Raw genomic sequence first — 20,477 nt, 5'->3', positions numbered from 1 at the left:
TGTGCAGCAAATGTGAATATATATATATATTTGCAAGACCGAAACGCGTCAGGATTGCCAAAATTATTAAAAAGATAAAAGCCAACTGTGCGAATGCGCCTCCTTTGCTCCTCTGCCGGGGGAGATTTGGCAAAGGCTTGAACGGCTTGGTTCCGCCGTGGAGGTACGCACCACCAGCAAGTGCGCCAAATTTGCCCGACCTTGAACCATTTTTGTTGCCCGCGAAAGCGTACGGGTGAACTGGCGCTACCGAAGACTGTCTCCGGTATGGATCCAAACAACCTTGAGAATGGGTTGAACACGGAGCACAAGTATGAGCTGAAATTACCAAATGTTACTAATTTTCCAACAACGAGGCATCGCCCACTGGAGGGCATGGACTAAAAACTGTTCAAAGAACCACAAGTTCCAGGATGCCTTTCGAACTGTGATCGCGCCCACTAGAGGGCTATAAAAATAAATTGAGGCAATCATTGTGGATTTGAGCAGTGCCGTGTGTGCTTGGCTTACCTTTGAGAAAGGTCTTTGCAAGGCCTGAAAAGCTTCAGGATTGCCAAAATTATTAAAAAGTTAAAGTCAACTGTGCGAGTGCGCCTCCTTTGCTCCTCTGCCAGGGGAGATTTGGAAAAAAAATATATAACCGCTCCTCTTGCACCAATTCTCGCACTCACGAACGGGTGCTGTACGGCGGGGGGTGCTCCTGCCAATATTTTCGCTACGCACCTCCTCTCACTTTAGAAAAGACACAGCACTCACGGGGAAGAGTCGATAGGTTTATTCTGACTCACAACGCACCAGTTGAGATAGTTTCCTAAAACTCTACTGTTGAGCACTGAACAGCCTTTGCTTTTGTTCAGCATTCTGTCCATCAATTGTTCTTTTTGCATTGGTTTTTAAGAAGGCAAAACAGGAAAGTGTAGGATTTAAGCAGTTCCTTGAAGAAGAAAAAAACACTGCTGGCGCCTGGAATTTCTAAGTGGTTTAGTTTGTTTTCTCAGGGTCACACATATATAGCGTTCCATGTAGGGTCGCCTGGGGAACCATAAGCAGCCTTGGCAAACAAAAATGCTCTAACCAGCTCTGCTTCGTTTGTATCCTAATGCCATTTCATATTCCATCCATCCAATCTCCCTCTCCTATCACTTTTTTAATTCCTTCTCTCTCCCTCCCTCCCTTTCTTTCTTTTGAAGCCTCCCTAAGCCTACTGCAATTAACCTTGGGGAACTAGATTGAGTGACAGAGGCTCCAGGAGTAGCCCAGGCCTTTAAAACCTGGGCTCCAACCTACCGGGAAAATTACCAGTCGAATAAAAGGTTGTCCTATCCCTAGTTGCCTGTGTGTGTTTTTTTTACTCTGTATTTTAGCTTTAGCTTTTTTAAAAAAAAAAAAAAAAATTTTTTTTTATATACCACCATACCGTCCCAAGAAGGTTTTACTCAATAATTCTTAACTGTGATATAACGCACACAATAAGGAACACTGCTAACGTTGTGCTACAAGTTACCTTTTTGTGACTGACTACTTTGAGTAACATGGTTCGTGGGTAGCGCACGTGCACCTGTTACTTGATGAAGCTGCTGGTCAACAGTTGGTGTTTTACTCACTGATGGGGCTCTGGTGGTGGGAGGAATGCCGGTCGTCAACCCCTTGCCCCATTAGTAAGTGTGGCTTGTATTGAGCATAGCATGTTCACTGTAGATGGGATCTGTGATGTGGCAGCGGAAGGAAGCAGGCTGTGGATGCTGAAGTATCTTGCGATTTGCTGTCCAAACCTCCTGATATCAGACCTTGCTTGCTTTTAACGCAAGATTAGGATAAACACATCCCCTCAATGCGAATATATACAGATGCTTTTGGGTCTCAGATGAAGTTTTTACGGCTGGACTATTAAGAGAGTCTATGAGAGATATAAAATATGTTTTTCTCCTGCAAAAAAACTCAACCGTTTTGGGCTGAACTAGAAAGTTCCATCAAGGACCTATTTAGTAATGGATATTACTTTGAATTTTAACAATTGTTATATGGCCCCGTGGTCCCTTGACACCTCTCCTTTCATAAACACTAATGGCCTACATTTACTAGAAGTTCTATCGGTGGGAATCAAGACAATTTTATGTGAATGAAAACATTCTAACATATCCCATCGTATTTGATGGGCCTGGATATTTTTTATAAATAGTGCTGACAGCAAAATCTACAACCTTATAAATTCGAATCCCCTTGCTGCTTATGAGCGGAACTAGGCTTGTTCCTGCAAACATCCAAACCTTCTGTCTGCTGTCACCCCTGTGAAACTACAGATGCAGTCTTGGGTTAGCAGAGATTTGTTTTCCCAAAGCTCAAAGGACACAGAGTCCGAGAGAAGGCTATAGACCCTGCTGGACTCCATCCCACTCCTGCCACTCAGACCCTCTCTCTGCTCTTTACGCTCTTTCTCGTTTTTATGGTTACATACTTAATCGAAATAGGGTAGCACTGGCTGTATCTCTGACTAAAGGCTGAAAAGCGAGAACGACGTCTTGATAACCGACCCTATGCAATACAAAAAGTTTTAACATAATCAACCGATAGAGATTATTAATACCCATATTGGGCACACAATTTCGACCTGTATCCTTACACTGACCGTATCTATTTACTTATATAGGAAAATACTAATGTTATTTCCAACTTTTTCCAGTACTTAATCACTTTGTAAATGCTGTTACCTGTTATTTTCTTTAGAAATCAATAAAAAAAATAATCCTTTTGACAGGTTCATGAAAAGTGTTAACAGCCAATTTGATCCACCCTAGTGACAGCTTTTAACTTACTTGTCTTTTTTGGAAAAATACTGTCATTCTATGTAATTGCTGTGCACCTAAAAAAGCCTTACAAAAAAGATCTTCTCTTGCAAAAGTACTTCAGGATTCTCAACATGTGTAATATTTCCAATGTTTATGTTTATCAAACATATTTGAGTGAACCCAAAGGGACATGAAGGTAAGGAAGCGGAAAACATTGTTTTTGTTTCAAGGCAGTTGAAACACAGAGAGGACTGCTTGTGATTGTCTGTTTGTCTGGTGTTTTACAAATCCTTTCAAACAGAAGTCCTGGAAAGGAGGCGTACGATACATGTTAAAATAGTGTGCACGTTCCGTCAGAAAAGCCAAGTGCTGCGAGTACACAAACATGTAAACTGAAAACATCTTCTCTCTTCTGTTAGCAGTGCCCCCTCAGAGGATGTGTCCACCAATAGCTCTGGGAGTAGTAATGAAATCACGGTGAAAAAGCCTAAAGGTAAGAATTTCAGAGGCATTGATCAAGGGACCATTGTAAAACAGTTTACTTTTTTGTATTGTATTTCTGGGCTTGAATGATTTTTTCTGTTTTTATTTTTTACTTTTTTATTATTTTCTTTATGACAACTTGGAATTCAACTGCAGTTGAATATCGTCGAGGCCTACAGTCTTTTCCAGTCAAGAGTTACTGCAGTCTTTTCTGCTTTTAGCGTCACAGGCACACAGGAACTGCTTTCATCTCTTTGTCTTGATTAACTTCGATAGCCCTAAAAAAACTAATTTTAGATTTTCTGGTATGACTATTCTCTTGCTGAAATGGATTCACTAACCACTCAATTCAAACTATCAGGCCTGCTTGTGCTTGTAGTTTATTTGGTTAACTGTCTGCCACAAATGTCAGTCTGCCACACTTCCATATGACACATACTAGCTGCTTGTACCACTCACTCCCCAGTCATTTGAAATAGTTCTATTTATTTTGAAAATGATGGTCGAGCTGCGCTGCCGCTAAAGCAGAGCACATTAGTATTGTCATTAAATATTTGCTTTCTATGCAATTTAGAAATAGTTACTTTCCTTTAACAATAGTTCACTTACTGTTGATACTTATGTTGCACTTCTAATTCGTGTCACTAATTCTTCAACTATCTTGCTTTATGAATAACCAACAGCTGATATTTCAACTTGTGTGTGAGCCCAGTTTATTATATGTAAATTATGGCTAAACCTAGGACCGCCTGTAATTTGGTTGAATGAGAAGCGATCAAATGGTTGATCTATCAAACTACTCTACCCTGTTAGGAGTAATGATTATATGTTGCTGCGGTGGATGGTGTCTAAAAACTTCTGAGATATAACTCTTCAATGTAATTCCATGACTTGAGGAGTTGAATCATTCATTCAATAACTGTATATTATACCAAGGACCTAACTTTGTCACTATTGTTCCCCCATTTATCTCGGACTGTACAGGTTTACTCAGTGCTTATTCCATCCTTCTTTGTCCTGATCGGGACACTCAAATATATCATCCTTGCATACTGGTAACATCTGTATCGCCCACATATGTTCAAGCACAAGGAAAAGTTACTAACCTGTAACACTGGTTTTCTGTCAAGGGTATTCTCTAAATTTATAAATGTTGAAAGCACCATGCTGGATCCTGAGGCCTTTTTGCATAACATTGGTTTTTCCAAGAACAAAAATTATTAAATAAGAGAAGATGCTTATTAGACACATTATTTTCTTTTTTGAGTTAGATCCTTTTTTTTTATTGGGTTTCAAATTAATCCTGAAAATCAGTGGGCATATCCAGTAAACAAGTACGAACAAGGAGACACTTCATTTATTCAGAATTCATTTTGCTAAGTTGTCAGTAGAATATTTAGATATGAAGTCACTTTTTCTTGGTCCACAGCTTCCTTGGATGCTCTTGTGAAGGATTGGTTTCAGCTCATTTAGGTTTAATCCGGAGTTGGGTAGATGGCGTTCCACAATGGCATAAGTAGCAGAGGTTCAGAATTTTTCCAAAATATGCTAATTTGTTGGATTACAATTCCTGAAGTAGATCAATCAATCTGATTTGGAAATGTCCAGGGATTTGCAAGGATAGAAAGACATGAGAAGGGGGTCTTGAAGTGATAGATTGTTATTTGGCAATATGAGGCTTTGTCTTTAGAAACTCTGCTCCAGAAGGCATTCAGCTTCGAACTGAAGAAAAGCACGTGAAGAGCCCAGATTTTCCTCAATTTTCTGGAGGGCTGTAATGCTCTGTATAGGATGAAGAATGGTAGATTGCGTGACGGATACGGGTTGGAGCAGTGGTATCTTTGTTCCATCACAGTTTGAGGAAAGCTTCTGTTAATGGAATGTTAAGAGAAGTGACTTATGATTCGTACGAGTTAGAGGCTGAAGCACCAGTGTTGGTGTTTCTCATATCTCTTTATGCCATGAAGGCTGATGGCTGAGGTTCGATTGGAGGATGAGTTGCTGTGAAGTATTTGCAAGTAGTTTTTTCTTTGAATTGTGTCAAGGATATAGCTTTAAAGCTGTTCCATGATCTTCTGGTAGTTTTTCTTTTCTTTGGTCTCTAAGTTGTAGCGTAGTTGGAAGATATGAAAGGGGATTTGGGAATCTAGCACTCTTAACTGTCTGAAGTATAGATATTGTGCTCCATCCAAGATCTTCAAAATGTTTGGGAACTGGTAGCTGGTAAGTAAGTGATGAGCCAGAGCGGATTGTTTTAGTGAGCCCAGGGCAACCCTTATATTTAGTAATAGTTTTCTTGGTTGACATGGGGACAGTTGTGCAGGGCTGACTTGTTGCTGACTGGGCAGAACAAAGGAAGTGGAACTGGGTGGTTGAGTGAGTCTCGAGCTTGGCCCAAGAGGGGGGTGGGTTGTTGGGTCGTCTGCGGGTAGTGAGCATAGTTGTGCTTTTAGCAAGTCTTATCACTTGTTGTCATGCACTAAAGCTACTGTCTATGAGGGCTTTTGATGATTAGAGTTTGGTTTGCGAGAATATCAGTGGTAAGGAGTTTTACTGACCTCTTTGAAAGGGATGGTGGGCTGTAACGTACTAGATTTGCACAGTGCCAAGCATCTGAGCCTGCAGCTTTATGAACTTTATACCCTCTCCATCATGCAGTGCAGGGCTAGACGGCAGTTACATTGAGGGAAATACAGTGGGAGGATCAGGACACTTAAATTTTCAACCATGCTTCCTAGAGGCGGAAGGGATGTATATGTATTCAGAGGAAATACTCAAGACCAAGAATTGAGGTTACAGGTAACTGTTCTTCTGCGTCATGGGGCAAGAGAGCAGGAGTTAGTTACTTTAGGATACGAGTTAAAGTTACTTGAGATACCTATAATTGGTGAATTTCATCTTTTTTTAACATTGTTTTAACTGACATTTTTGCCTAACTAAAACGCCCCTTTAAATGTTTTTTTTCCCAATTAAATATATATATATACATCCAATATTGACCCCAGCCATCCAGTGGCTAGGCACTTTAAGGCAACTCATGACTGTAATCCTAGACATCTAAAATATTATGTCGTAGAGGCAATGCCATTATCAAAATGATATATTATCCCCAACAATACTTGTCCAGTATATTTCTAGTTTGTGTTTTTAGATTGTTGGAAAATTGACTTTCTAATTTCTGCCCAGGAGGGGGCAGCAAATGCATAAGTCCCTCCCTATGTGAGTGAGAAGGGAAGTGGCTCATATGGCAGGCATAGTGGAGTCTGATTGTAAGTTTACCTTGCCGGCCTTATGTGACATGGGTTTCTTTGTTGTGCTTCGTCATTCAACGCTATTCTACACCACCTGCCTTCCCACAGAGCCCTCTGTGCCTTCTGTGATGGGTATTCCTTTCATCTGTGCAGGTGAGTAAGTTTGTTGTAAACCTCCAGCACATTGACAGTGATGTGTTTACTAGTTCTGACTAGGTTTAAAACACAAAGACTAATGTTTACCATGTTCTTTGTGGATTACGGACTAAAAAATATTGAAACAACAAAGCTGCCTTAAGACTTCTAAACTAGACCAGCTTTCTCTTCTCTGTGCTTTAAGGATGCCTTGACAGATTTACATTTAGAACCCATTCAACCACATTTTAATCCTAATTTTTCAAAGCAGAGTAACTTGCACAATAGCAAACCTCTCTTGTTGCGACAGTTCTCCATCTATTTAAATTAATTAATTAATCTTGTTTATTTTGTTGTGATTTGAGGTAAGCATGGTGATCAGCTTTCGAGAGGGAGTTGCCAGTCTTTGAATGCCTGGGTAGAAGTTCTAGTTGGGAGTGGTGGTTTTTCTGGCTAGAGGGCACAATATGTTCCTAAAACCCTACCCATCCATCTGCTCTCTAGAGAAAACGGAACATTTTGTATCTCAAACCGTAGAAAGGAAAAGTGTTTGACATTCTCTTCCCATACCGTGTGTAGGAAGCTGTCACTTTATATAGTGGACCAAAAAGAAGTACACTGTGTATTGAGTCCAAGTAAACCCCAAAGGAATTGGAGGCACAAAATACACCCCAAATGCTTTCTTTTGTGGTAGTGTGGCTGAGCAGTTGGGCATATCAGACAGTAGTGCCAAGCATTTATTACGTACACAAAGGCTGTAAGGCACTAATTCCGACACCGATTTATCCTATTTGGTGGGGGGGGGGGGGGGGCATTCACCGCATTTGGGCACTTCACGGCGATTTACGGGACCAGTCTCCTGGACTTGAGGTAAGTATTGGGCAAGGCTCAAGGCAGCACTGACCGGTCACTTTGGGCGGCCGGGTACGGAGGTGCTTTTCAGCATTGGGTGCCCAGTGTTATCCTACTAGGGAAAAATGTATACTGCGACTTACTGGAACCATCTCTTAGACTTAAGGAAAGTATGGGGCAAGGTCCAAAGCCACATCAACAGGGCAGATCAGGAGGCTCTGGGACTTCCGGGTGCAGAGGTGTGTTATGGCATCGGGTGTCCTATTCACCTCAATGGGAAACAGTCTGGTTGCAAAGAGGCTGTAAGTTGGAACTGGCAGACCAGTCAGGCTGAACCAACAAGGGGGCTTAGGTCTCGTGATGCATGGGGACACCTTTAGTCCTCTTCTCCTTGGGCCAGGGCGCTTGGGTGCAGAGGTGTTCGAAGGCGTCTAGTTTTCATCATTTGAGACACAGTAGTGGCGGCCTGCAAACAGAGACTGCAGGCAGCATTGGTGAGTCCACTGTGGGCAGACCCACTGTGGGCAGACCCAAGGTGGGCAGACCCAAGGTGGGCTTTATCTCTGGGGGGTTGGGGGACCACGCTGGCACCGTTAACCCACTTCAACTCTGGCAGTGGTGCTTTCCGTTGTCGATTTTGCGCTGGTCCGGAGTCTTCACAGTTCATTTGAAGTTCCTGCAGGGAAGCAACTCAGCTACTCCACGGGAGTTCCTGGGTCTGTGTTGAAGGCAGGCGTCCTCCCAGGCTTTTGGAGGCGCAGCAGGATGAGATGACTATGGCACAAGTTCATTGGGATCAGCAGACAGGCCGGCAAGGTTGGTGCCAAGTTAGTTGCTTCTCCACAGTCCTTACTTCTCGCAGCTTTCTCATGTCCTTCCTAGGTTGGCAGTAATCTGATTGCCTAGTGCCAGGCGCTCCCCTAAATTCTAGATTTAGGGGTGTTAGGGGAATGTAGGGGAGTAGCCAATGGGCCACTTACCCCCTGGGTTCACTATGCCCCATTATTACCACTTTCTTCCCTGTCACAGAGTGTCCTAATTCTACCATAACCAAGATGGCAGAGTTTTTCATTTTGTATCCACATCTGGTAGCCCACCTCAGGGGTGGAACTAGCCTGAGGGTGGACACGCCTCTTGGCTATTAATTTTCCTGCCTGTCCTGCCGCCAAATGGGCCCTGGTCAGGGGTGTTGGCAACCCCTCACCTCTGAGGGAAGCCATATTTGCGTATCATAGTGGGCTCTTGAAATGCTAATTTACCAGCCTTCCTGGAGGAGGTGTTAAACACCTCCCTACAGAGCAGGCATTGTTCCTGACCTCCTGAGAGTGTGGACTATCACCCCTGAAGGTCAAACTCCTCTGTGGTGGCAGGCTGGACTGGACTAGTCAGCCACCACACCTTTCAGGGGGTAGGTCCAAGGTACCCTCTGGGTGCATGTATTAATAAATCCATCAGTGGAATAAGTGTGGGTTTATTGATACGAGGTGTTTGATACCAAACACCATATGTTTCAGTGAAGTCATTATGTAGCTGTGGAACTCGTTTTGGCCAGTGCCCAGTACATACCTTAAGATGGCTCCCCTGTTCACTGGCAATATCTAGTAAAAGAACTAGACCTCACAGGGGCATATCTGCTCATGGAGATTTGTCCTCACACAAAATATAATGCACCCTGCCTTGAGGCTCTAAGGCCTGCTGTAGGGGTGACTTGCATAGATTAGATTCAGTGACTTTGGCATTACACACACGTGTGCCATGCCATGTTTTCACCCAGGGTTTGCACCATGTCACGCAGCTTGCAATGGCAATCTGTGTGGAAATTGCATGTGGGTCCCTTAGGGTGGCATAAGACATGCTGTAGCACTTTGGGACCCTCTTCAGCACTCATGCCCTAGGTAACTGGGGTGCCATTTACTTGGTACTTAAAGGGGTGCTAGAGTTCTTAGCCAATTGTAGCACAATTAGACAACACCTTGTTGTAGGTCAGGAGCACTGTCAAAGTCGAAAATCAGCATCTAGTAGCTAACAAGCATTGAAAATGCAATAGGTCTCGCCTTTTATTAAGTTAAAGCCATTTGCTTTGCTATACAATACCATTAGCAAAGCAAATGGCTTTAACTTAATCAAAGGCGAAACCTATTGCATTTTTAATGTTTTTTTTTTTTTTAAAGTTGCTGCAGCGATAACATTTGCGTGACAGGCTAGGGACTGTTGCCGTGTTCAGGCTGGAGTCTAATGAGTGGGAGTAGTGCAGTAAATCACAAGACAGTGATCATTGCCGAGATTAAGCCATAAAAGTGAAACTGGAGAGGACTAGTGAAGGCAAGCCTTGCAACACTGACCAAGATAATCGTCCATAACAATAACTCACACTCTTGATTGCAGACTTTGAGCTAGGCTCTGGGGAAATTTAGACTAGATCGGTAACCCAGTTTGTTTACCTCGCAGTTAGCTGATACCATTATTTGAACCACAGGGAACGCTTTAGAAATCTACGACACCAAAGTATCACAGAGGAGACCCCACCAACTGCTGTGCCCCATGCTAGGCCACACTCCGAACACATTTTTTTAAACAGATTTATATATAGCACAAATTTGACTTGAAGGTATTGGAGCGCTTTGTATGATCACCGGTTACGTTACACAAGGACACATTCATTTCGTGGAGATTAAGTGATTTGCAGGATGCTGAGCCATCGCCGCGGCTCGAACCCGGTTCCCAAGCTCCAAAGTCGGAAGCTCTGGCGTAAGGCCACATGCTCTCCACCAAGTGGTGTCCTCATCATTATTAGTAAGGTTGCAGTTGGACATGCTGAGATGGAAACAGAAACTTTGCACACAAAAAAAAAGCATTTACAATGCAATAGGTCTCGCATTTGCAAAAGTTAGAGCTATTGGCATTGTAAATGACAATGCCTTTTATTTATGTGTTGGTTTTGAAAATAGATAAATAAATGGCATTGTCATTTACAATGCCAATAGCGTAATCTCTCGCCAATGCGAGAGCTGTTGCATTTGCAATGCAATAGGTCTCGTATTTACGTGAGTTTCAGCTATTGACATTGCAAATAACAATGTGTTTTATTAATGTTTCAAATTCCAAAACATAAATAAAAGGCATTGTCATTTACAATGCCAATAGCTCATACTTGCGTAAATACGAGACCTGTTGCGTTGCAAAGGCTGGTTACAGCGGGGCATAAACAGCAACAAATTGTCGAACCCCAGCCATTTTGGAAGCTACCAACACAAGGGTGTCTAATTTCTGGCCCTTTGATATCCCTAACCTGCCCAGGAGGCTTCAAATGTTCCTACAGTACAGTTTCTGGAGACTCCGCCTATAAACGGACAAGATTCAGGCACACAAACATACTTATATGGCACAACGGAAAGGAAAGGCGTCCCCTGCAGTGGCCTGGTAAGCAATGCCTTGGGCCCTGGCACATTTTTATACACAAATTAAGCACTGAATTAACAATAAGTTGTGTGTGAATTGGGATCTGAGAGGAATAAAAACAGTAACTGTAGTGCCTTTTGTAATACAACACTGGAGCACTTTTATGCATATGTCTCTCACACACTGCTGTCTCTCACACACTGCTGTCTCTCACACACTGCTGTCTCTCACACACACCATGCTCTCCCTACCAGGGCGCTTTAAGAAGAACATCTTACAATTATAGGTTGGAGTTTTATCATAAATACCCAACTGCCCCTGCTCATTACAGATGCCCGGAAAGCAAGTGCCACTTAGCAAAGAAAAATAAAATGGTGCCTTGAACTGACGCCAAAAGCTGCATGCTTGAACGGCCCACCCTCGCGGCAGCTGTTCAGGTGAATGCAAATAGAATACCACAAAGTTGCACCAGTGTCCAATGTGCAACCCAGAAGAGGCTGCAGTCCGTGCAAGCGTTGCGCAGCTGCACCACCCATTCCCACTAAAGGACTGGTGAACCACATTCCTACTCACAGCTGCACCGGTGAACCCCAATATACCCCACATGCAGCCCGCAACAGCACCAGGGCTCGACCTATTACCTCACACCTGCACCAGTGGGTCCTTAACCTGAGGAGCAACTGCACTAACGTAGCCTTATCCGGCACCAGTGAACACGCCGCACTCCTCGAAAATGAGTAAGTGAACACCTCTGACTCCCCTCTGCACTACTGCATCGCAGCAGCACTAGTAAACCATTCATCCACTTAAAAGCGGAATGCCTAGTTCGCTCACAGCTTTTCATGTCAACCTCGGCTTCCCGCAGCTGCAGGAGTGAAGGCCGATTCCCTCCGTGTTGCACCAGTGATCCACCACAAACTCACGGACGCACTCATGATCAGCCAGCCCCAAAGCAGATACACAACTTTGCCAGCCCCACCGACTCCTGCCCCACAACAGCTGTACTAGTAAACACCAAGTCTGCCCCGTTGCACCAGAGTCCACCCACCCCTGACAGTGGTACTAGTCACCATAAACCCTCTTGCAACTACACTAATGAACCTCCCCTACCCCCGCACAACCAGTGACTTGCACAACTGCATTAATGCTTATCCGCCGCGCAAGCTGCACCATCAGTCCGTCCGTGTAAACTAGTGCATATGCTGTGCGAGCCCCATCCACTACCCTCAACAACAGCTGCACCGGGGACCCACTGCTGCTCCCCAAATGACCCTCAACCAACAGTCACGTTAGCACTGCACAATTATTCTATTCACAATTACCTAAGCTTGCATGCTACTGCATCCATGAAGTGCCCCCACAGTGCCCGTGCACCTTGACATTTAGACCTGGGTCCCTATTACTCGATGACCGCACTCTGCAGCATTGGTGCCCGTCTCGGCCTCTCCCACATCCACACCAGTCCGTTCTTGCACCAGCCCCCATGCTCTCTGCACCAACAGCGTTCCCACAGGTGCATCAGACCTCCACTACACATCAATCCAGCACTACAACACATGTGCAGCTTTGTCACCATTAAAATGTTACAAAGCACCAAAGACAACTGCATTAGCCATCGCACCCTGAATGAGCACCAGTGTTCTTCAACTGCACGACACCCCATGTGTGCAGTACTGTTCACGAGGAGGGCACCAGCTCTCCACAGCTGCAACAGTATTAATACCCAACGGGCGTGAGCAACCCCTCGTGCCGCCAATAGCTTCCTCTCCCGGTGTTGCACTAGTGCTCAAGAACTGCACAGTTCTCCTCATGGCTGGGTGACTGGTGCAAGCCAAGGTCTACGAAGCTGCAGCAGTCTTTCCAAGGTGCATCGATTAAATGCCGGCAAGGCTGCAGGCCCCGGCCCCGTGCATCGGTCTTATGCGTGCCCCATAGGTGCACTTATACATCGACATCTCACTGATGCACCAGGGCCCCCCAACCACCAGTTGCCACTACTCCCCTCTTGATGCTCAGATGACCCATCCACCCTCTCACCTCTCTCCGGGGGGGCTCAGGGTGAAGGTGGACATGTCCCTGCCGGACTCCCCCCTCCAGGCTTTGCTCAGGGCGCCGCCACGGCTGCCGTAAGTACGGAGCAGCCTCTGCGAGCAGCCATGACCCAGCACAGCCGAGGGAGAGCGGGACGGAGGAGGTCTGCGGGCAGAGGAAAGTGGGGGAGGCGAGGGAAACCTCATGTATTAGCATGTAAAAAAAAACATTACAATATATCACTCAACACACCATTAGAGCACAGTGAACAAACTAGTCGTGCAAAACCGAAACTGGCGCGTGAGCCCTGGCCAAGAGTACACTGTTCACTCGGAGCTTTGGAGAGGAGCAGACCGAGGCTGACACTCCAAACTATACTAAATGCACTATAATAAACACCAACACCCTGCGATACAGACTTCAGTGAGGGGGTATAGTCACAACTAGGACATGCAAAATAGATGGCGGAGGCCGACTCCTGCTCGCACGCTGAAGGACCAGGCGAGTTCAAACATCCCTAGAAGCCTAAGGTCGCACCCTGTTCGGACTGCACGGGTAGGAGAGGCCACATCTTTCACGGAGGGCAGAACGCTACACATCCCGGGTTGCTTAAGGGTCCACCGTTAGCACATCGGTACCACGGATAGCACAGGCCTGCCCGGGCACTGAGGCCCCACGCGTGCTCCTGTCCTGTTGGATCTGGTACACCATTGACCAGGAGGCACCCATGTGTGTCACTCTGCCCGCCCTGCCCCTCAGCTGGCAGGGTTTTGTGCGCCGTGTTGCCCATGGCTCGGGCCCATGAGCCACGGCCGACTTACCCAGCTGCAGCTACCGCAGTCCTGGTTCTGAAGCCCCAGCACCCCGCTGCTCCCGGCTCGCGCTGCCTTCGCCGTGTCTTGTGCTGGTACTGCCACCACCTCACAGAGCATCAGTGCTGGCGGGGCTCCCGTGGTGTGGGCAGGGCCTCGAGAACTGAGCTCTGCCCTCGCTGCATTACTCACCCAAGTACTCCCCGCCCTTGACTTAACCAGCTTGTGCAATGGCAGGGGCGGGAGGGGGTCAGAAAAAAACAAGTGTGTGTAAGACGCGGAGCGCATACTTGGGTCATTCTTGAAAGCGAGCACGGCGGTTCAGTGGAACATCTTGGTGTATCTCTGCGTTCTGTTGTGGCTGAAAGGAAAATTGCAGCACAAACAACTTACAAGTGGGGAAGCCGGACGCTCCTCTCTCTGCTTTGGGTGAGCGGGGTCAGCGTTAGCAATGCTATTGTGTAACCAAATAGCACTAGAGGGAGGGGGAGGAACCTCCTCCCGGTAGACGCTGGGAAGGAGAGCACGGCCGGGGGGGGGGGTAGGAAGGAAGGCTGAAGATCGACACACCGCCATGCATGCGTAGGGACCAAAAAAATGCACGCTCGTTTACAAAGCCCTACGCTAATGAAAGTAAACAAAGATGGCGTCGGGCTGTCCACATGCGCGTGCATTTTTTGTCCCTACACGTGAATGTTTAGCTTTGCGGATGGCGAGAGCAGCCATCTTTGTCCATCTGGATGCGCGTGCATTCAGCTTTGGCTGAATTAATTCCAAAAGGTCCTCTCCAGGGCAAGTGCAGCGCATGCGATGCTTTCGCCAGACGAGACCTAAAAAGAGGGCAAAAAGTGGAGGGATAACTGCAACAACAGCCCAGTTTCCTACACAGTGTTCCCTACTCATCAGGAAATCTGACTGGCTACCAGCACAGGCAGCCTGAGAAACATAAGTTTCCAATCAGCCCTGTGCTTGTTCTGGTGGCTGAAAAAGAACCGGTACTGTAGAGAAATTAACTTAATGCACCAAGGGTGGCAAATTCGGATAAAGGTGACCCAAGTCTTCAGGTTTCATTGATATCAAGATCAGAGCCTGGGTTAATATGACTGTTTAAGATCCCAGGCTGAGGCCTTATGGGAATGCCTGAAGTACTTTAAATAACATGGTCTAAATTCTCCTTGATCTGGGGTCCGCTCCTTTTGATATTTGTAATAGCTACTATCACCCACCATCCTTTACATATGTTGAGTGTGACTCATCCCCTTAAAAAGGGCAGCAGGGTAAAGCAATGACAGTACATGGGCTAAAGGCCCTTCAGATAACATCCCGCTCCCAGGAGTAAAGACTGTAGCACTAATTGTGTACTATATATCTTTGGGAATGTTGGAGTAAAGGACAGCATGCCAGGAAGGCAAAATGTATTCCAGGATTTTGTTACTGTGCTGTACAACTGAATGAGTACAGATGCAGAGGTAACTTTTATAGCGTACATTATGGCGTACTGCCTGTAGATGCCTGTGCTTAGCTATAGCGATTCTGGCCTTTTACGGCAGGTCGAGCTGCTTGTTAACTATGGCTAGGCTTCTCTCTATGCCAGGGTACCTAACTTTGTGCACTTGGCTTCTTGGTTCTGCCATGTGCTTGCATGCTCTTTCTATGTTCTCATTGACAGTGGCTCAGAGAGTAATCAAAGCGTGGGCTGTCTGCTGGAAAACACCCTCTGCAGTCTTCCATAAAAATATGCTAGTAATAAGTACTGACACTGTTTTATTCCAGGGCTATTATCGTTTTAATTTATGGTAGCGTTATTATTTTAAACCACTTTTAAACTAGTTTACATTTAACTTCCATTTACTTTGATATTAGATGTTCAAGATGGCTCACAAAATGGATGAGCAAGTAGTATGACTGATCCTGCACCTCTTGAGGTGGAAGCCGGGAAGCTGTGTTGCTTGGCACTGCTTTGTTTTTACCTGCTCTAAAAAACTGCTAAATCGCCGCTTTTCACTTTATTCCAACTCGGTGCAAACTGGCTTGATTTACTAAGCTAGAAGTACCCACCTCGCTCCCCCTCTTTCCCGTTGCCCTGGGCCACTCCCAGCCGAGTATTGACGCTGTGGAGTCTGTCCCGGACACGGAACAGCGGCGGCCATCTTGGGTGTGGGTGGGAGTGACAGCGCTCTAGTTGCGCATTAAAGGGGTCCCGATTTGGCCAACGCCTAATTGTATGACTGATCCTGCACCTCTTCAGGCGGAAGCCAGGAGGCTGAGTTGCTTGGCACTGCTTTGTTTTTACCTGCTCTACAAAACTGCTAAATCGCCGCTTTTCACTTTATTCCAACTCGGTGCAAACTGGCTTGATTTACAAAGGTAGAAGTACCCACCTTGCTCCCCTCTTTCCCGTTGCCCTGGGCCACTCCCAGCCGAGTATTGACGCTGTGGAGTCGGTCCCGGACACGGAACAGCGGCGGCCATCTTGGGTGTGGGTGGGAGTGACAGCGCTCTAGCTGCGCATAAAAAGGGACGTCCATGTCTTCGCTCAGCGGGCGCGCCGGAGTCGCGCCAGAGTCAGGCCCGTCTACGCCCGTCCACGCCAGGACGGGCCTAGGGGCATTGGACCGGGTTCTGCTTCCAGCACTCCACGTTCCTCATGGCACTACTTACACCTACACAGGTGAGAAGTTAAAGCGACTCAATCACCCCCCCCCCCCCCCCGCACAGTGCAATACATGTGTGTTGCCGGTTCATAACTTTAAATGCACCCACTGCGGCTTCACCATGGGCCGAATGTCAAGGTGCAACCAACTGAAAGTAATTCGTAAACAGAGGGGTAGAACAAGAACTGCAAAAACTTCCTCCTCCCTCTCAATACTGAAATTTTGGAGTGTGAACTGTAGATCCCTTCCAAAGCATAAGATTATCATCCATGACTTTATAGTAGACGCAAATCCGGATGCCATGTTCCTCACAGAAACCTGGCTTCAGGCTAGTTCAGGGCCTGATATTGCCATAGCGATTCCCGACGGCTATAAATTGGTAAAAATAGACAGGGACACTGGCACAGGAGGTGGCATTGCGATAAATTTTAAGTCAAATTACTCATGTACTTTTGATGTTTTTCCCATGTTTGGTTGTGAAGCCGGACTTCTTAAGCTTGCTATTAGCCCTCAGCTCACCCTGTCTGGTCTCCTGATCTATCGTCCCCCCGGCAATGCTAACACCTGGATAACTTTCTTTGCAGACACCTTGGCCCCTCTTTCTCTGAAAGCTGCCAATTTTTCCATTCTTGGCGACCTGAATCTCCATCTAGAAGATGGTCAATGTAATGTCAGCAAATTATTTTTATCCGAATTGGAAGCCCTAAATATCCTATTACGTAATTCTGGGCCTACACATTCTGCTGGGCACTTACTGGACCCCGTCCTTTCAAATCTTCCTTTTGAATGTTCTCCTCCTGCCCGTCCTTTAGAATGGTCGGATCACTATGCTGTACACTTTGCCTTATCTCAGACAGATTCTCATGACACTAACACTAAAAAAAAAGATATGCTTATACGTCGCTGGCATAAACTCAATATCACTGATTTTAACGCTCGTTTATCAAATACCCTCCCTAACACTAACACACCTACATCTGTACTCAACTCCGAAGTATTCAAATGGCTGAATTCCGCCATTGATTAACTTCTTCCCTTAACATTCAAAAACTCTTCATCCCACCGTCCGCCTTCACCTTGGTTTTCCGATGATCTAAAACGCATGAAATCTAGATGTAAGACGTTTGAGAGGAGATGGAGACTTTCTTATTCGGCTTCCCGTAAAACAGCCTACAAGGAAGCCCTTAGGGACTACCATCATCATTGCAAAATGGCTAGAGCTGCCTATGTTTCGATCACAGTCATCAATGCACAAAATTGTCCTCGCACGCTCTTCTCGGTTGTGAAGAAACTTACTGGAGCAGATACGGTACCAGCTCCTCCCGCTCTGGAAGAGGCTCAATGCAATTCTGTAGCAAACTATTTTATATCTAAAGTAGAGCGTATCTACGACTCATTAAGTCCTTTGACATCAAATGATACTTCTCTGCCAGAATCTACCCTGATTCCTGATGTTTCACTCCTTACTATGACGAAACTTGCAAACTGGTTACCCTTCGATGATGCTTCTTTCTCCCATTGCCTAAACAGCATTAAATCTGGTTCCCCACGAGACCCGGTACCTGCCACATTAACTGCTATCATTCTAAAAATGTTTACTTTTTAAGTGTCAAACTAAAGACTGTTGTATGATTGTCTGCAGGCAATGCTAATGCAGAACATCACAGATATCTACTATGTGCGTTCATAAACTTTGCAGGGGAAGTGGCTACCGTATTTCTGCTTCACAATTTCGGGTCTATGGAATAATGGCGCATTCCTTTGCCTATTTATGTTTTTTTTTTGTGAGTTATGTTTTTTGTGGGGTTTTGTTGTAACATAGAAAACTTTAGTGAAAACTAGCTTTGAATCGGTTTTCCAATGATACTTAGTATTTCATGGAAAATAACAGAACTTCACATTATTAACAATGGTAAGCGTTTGAAAAGTAAATCAATGGCTTTAGTTGTATAGTATTTCCCTCACAGATGATGTGAAACTCTCGTTTAAATATTGATGGTCCTTTGAAGAATTGTGGTAATGCAATGTTCTTAAAGAGGACCTCCACTTTGCATGATCTCAATTTTTCACCAAGGGAGAGACACTGACTTTTTTTGGCCCTTTATTAACCACATCATGTAGAAGGATGTCCGTGGCATTATGCCTCTTTTATCCATCCTGGTGGTTAGGGATTCCCTTTAAAAGGTATACATGCACTTAAAGTAGCTCTTGAGCAAACCATTTGTTCTGTTATAGATGTATTTGCTTTATATTATACAGTATGCACTGTACTATAGTAGAGTCAGACAGCTGGCACTGCAGCATTTGAGGATGACTTCTTGCATATTGTCAAATCACATCTCTCCCCCAGGACTTCCACCTGGCACACTGGATACCACCATCTTTGGGAAAGGTGACCTACAGTCCACTTTGCTGGAAGGCCATAAAATCGCTCGCCCTGATCTTGATCTTTCTGTTATTAATGGTATGTATTTCGTGTTCTTAGAAGTTAACAGTTCATGCTAAAAGTGTGACCGGGCAAGTTTTGTGAATTTGATGAGAGGAGTGAGAATGAACAATTCTATATTCCTGGTAGATCTATTTAGGATGTGATTGCAAATACTTAATTGCTCTTGACCAGTCCCTCAGGAGGTCACTTGGTGAAGGAAATGAAGTCTTCTTTAAAGGTAGTTTTTGTTTTTTGACAACGTATTCTTTTCTTTTGCAGATAAAGCATTTCAGAGAAAGACTCCTAAAGCCCTCTTCAAAGCTGATGCTAAACCTCCCAAAAAGGAGCTGCCTCCAGTAAGGGTTTCCACCCTGTTTTGGAAATCTGTAACATGTTTGTCCAGATAATGGTATTGTCTTGGTTTTGTGACGTGTTGTCGTTGCACAACGTTTAGGTGAAGCTTTTAAATTATTAAAGAAAGGGAAAGAAGATTTTAAATGATTAAAGAAAGTGAAAGAAAATAATAAAAAGCCAAGTGTGTGGAAAGCTAACAGGCATGCAAAAACGTATCATTTGCGTACATAGTATTAAACCTAGGATTAGGGGTATCATATCACATCACAAAGTTTCATTGGGCTGATGCCATTTAAGTACAGACAATATCAGCTATAGATATATATATATATATATATATATATATATATATATATCATATATCTACTGATATATCCAGTCAGACCATCCTCATTAACCCTTGTCATGTCCACCATGGAACAGAGCACCTGTGCACAGCATTTAAAAGGTCTGGTGGCTTAGTGGACTAATGCATCCACTTAAGGGGCCTGTGTTCGAGCTCATGGTCACAGGTTCAAATCCCGGTGGGTATCGTCCTTCTGAGGTTGATAAAGAGTACCATTGAGTTGGGTAACAGGAAGCATTCAGCGCGAAGATTACCCTTCTGGATGAACGAGTGCTTTACAAGTACACGTTATGTTAATATATAACTTGTATTTGTAAAGTGCACATTCATCTTTGGGATTCTTGGCGCTACAGTAAGAGATGTTTGTTTCCCAAGTCCATGGTATTCATTTTATTGAGCTCAGAAGGATGAAAGGCTGAGTGGACCCACCAGGATGTGAACTTGTGATCATGAGGTCAAACGCAGATTTCTGGAAAGGATGAATCGGTCTACTCAGCCTCCGACCTGGCAGGATGCGGAACTCTTTATATTTTTCTCCAATCATTTACATTTTTCCCCTCCTCATCCCCTCGCCAGCATGAGGTTTTGGGACACATTGATCTTCTTCATTTTCTTTTAAGTTTGTTTCAGTTATGCTGGTGATCATCGCCATCTCATCTCTTAAAGCCCTACCCTCTTTAGGGGAGAGCAGCACGGCCTTTCTTGCAGGACTCTTCATCCACACACCTTTTGCAGTAGAGATTATCTAGTCCAGAGGTCTTCAAACTTTTGTAGGTTGAGCCCCCCAGCTGAATTTTTTTAGATGTCGGGCCCCCCGACCACGTGACAGAAAGTTTTGGAATCTGGTACACTACAGGAGGGTGTTGTAGAAGGGACAGTAAACATTTAGAGGCGGCGGCTCAAGATAAAAAATTGACATATCATGCTCATTGGTAAAAGTATGTTA

The 20,477-nt window shown here is 45.0% G+C and overlaps 1 protein-coding gene across 11 annotated transcripts in view; it reads left to right on the top strand.

Moving 5' to 3' along the window:
* Positions 1–20,477, top strand: part of LOC146772311 (unconventional myosin-IXb-like) — a 103,684-nt gene that overhangs the window by 5,586 nt on the left and 77,621 nt on the right. For 7 of the 11 annotated variants that reach the window (XM_085636673.1, XM_085636678.1, XM_085636670.1 and 4 more), the window contains exons 2-4: positions 3,206–3,279; positions 18,754–18,867; positions 19,111–19,187. In XM_085636673.1, the coding sequence (XP_085492799.1) occupies positions 3,206–3,279; positions 18,754–18,867; positions 19,111–19,187 (265 nt within the window). The remainder of the gene's footprint in view (positions 1–3,205; positions 3,280–18,753; positions 18,868–19,110; positions 19,188–20,477) is intronic. The other 4 variants (XM_085636674.1, XM_085636671.1, XM_085636676.1 and 1 more) reach the window with 1 other exon arrangement.

This window comes from Triturus cristatus, chromosome 12 (genome assembly GCF_964204655.1).
Source record: "Triturus cristatus chromosome 12, aTriCri1.1, whole genome shotgun sequence".
NCBI lineage: Eukaryota > Metazoa > Chordata > Amphibia > Caudata > Salamandridae > Triturus > Triturus cristatus.
Note: the sequence above shows the minus strand (reverse complement) of the source record. Positions and strands in the feature narration are given on the sequence as shown.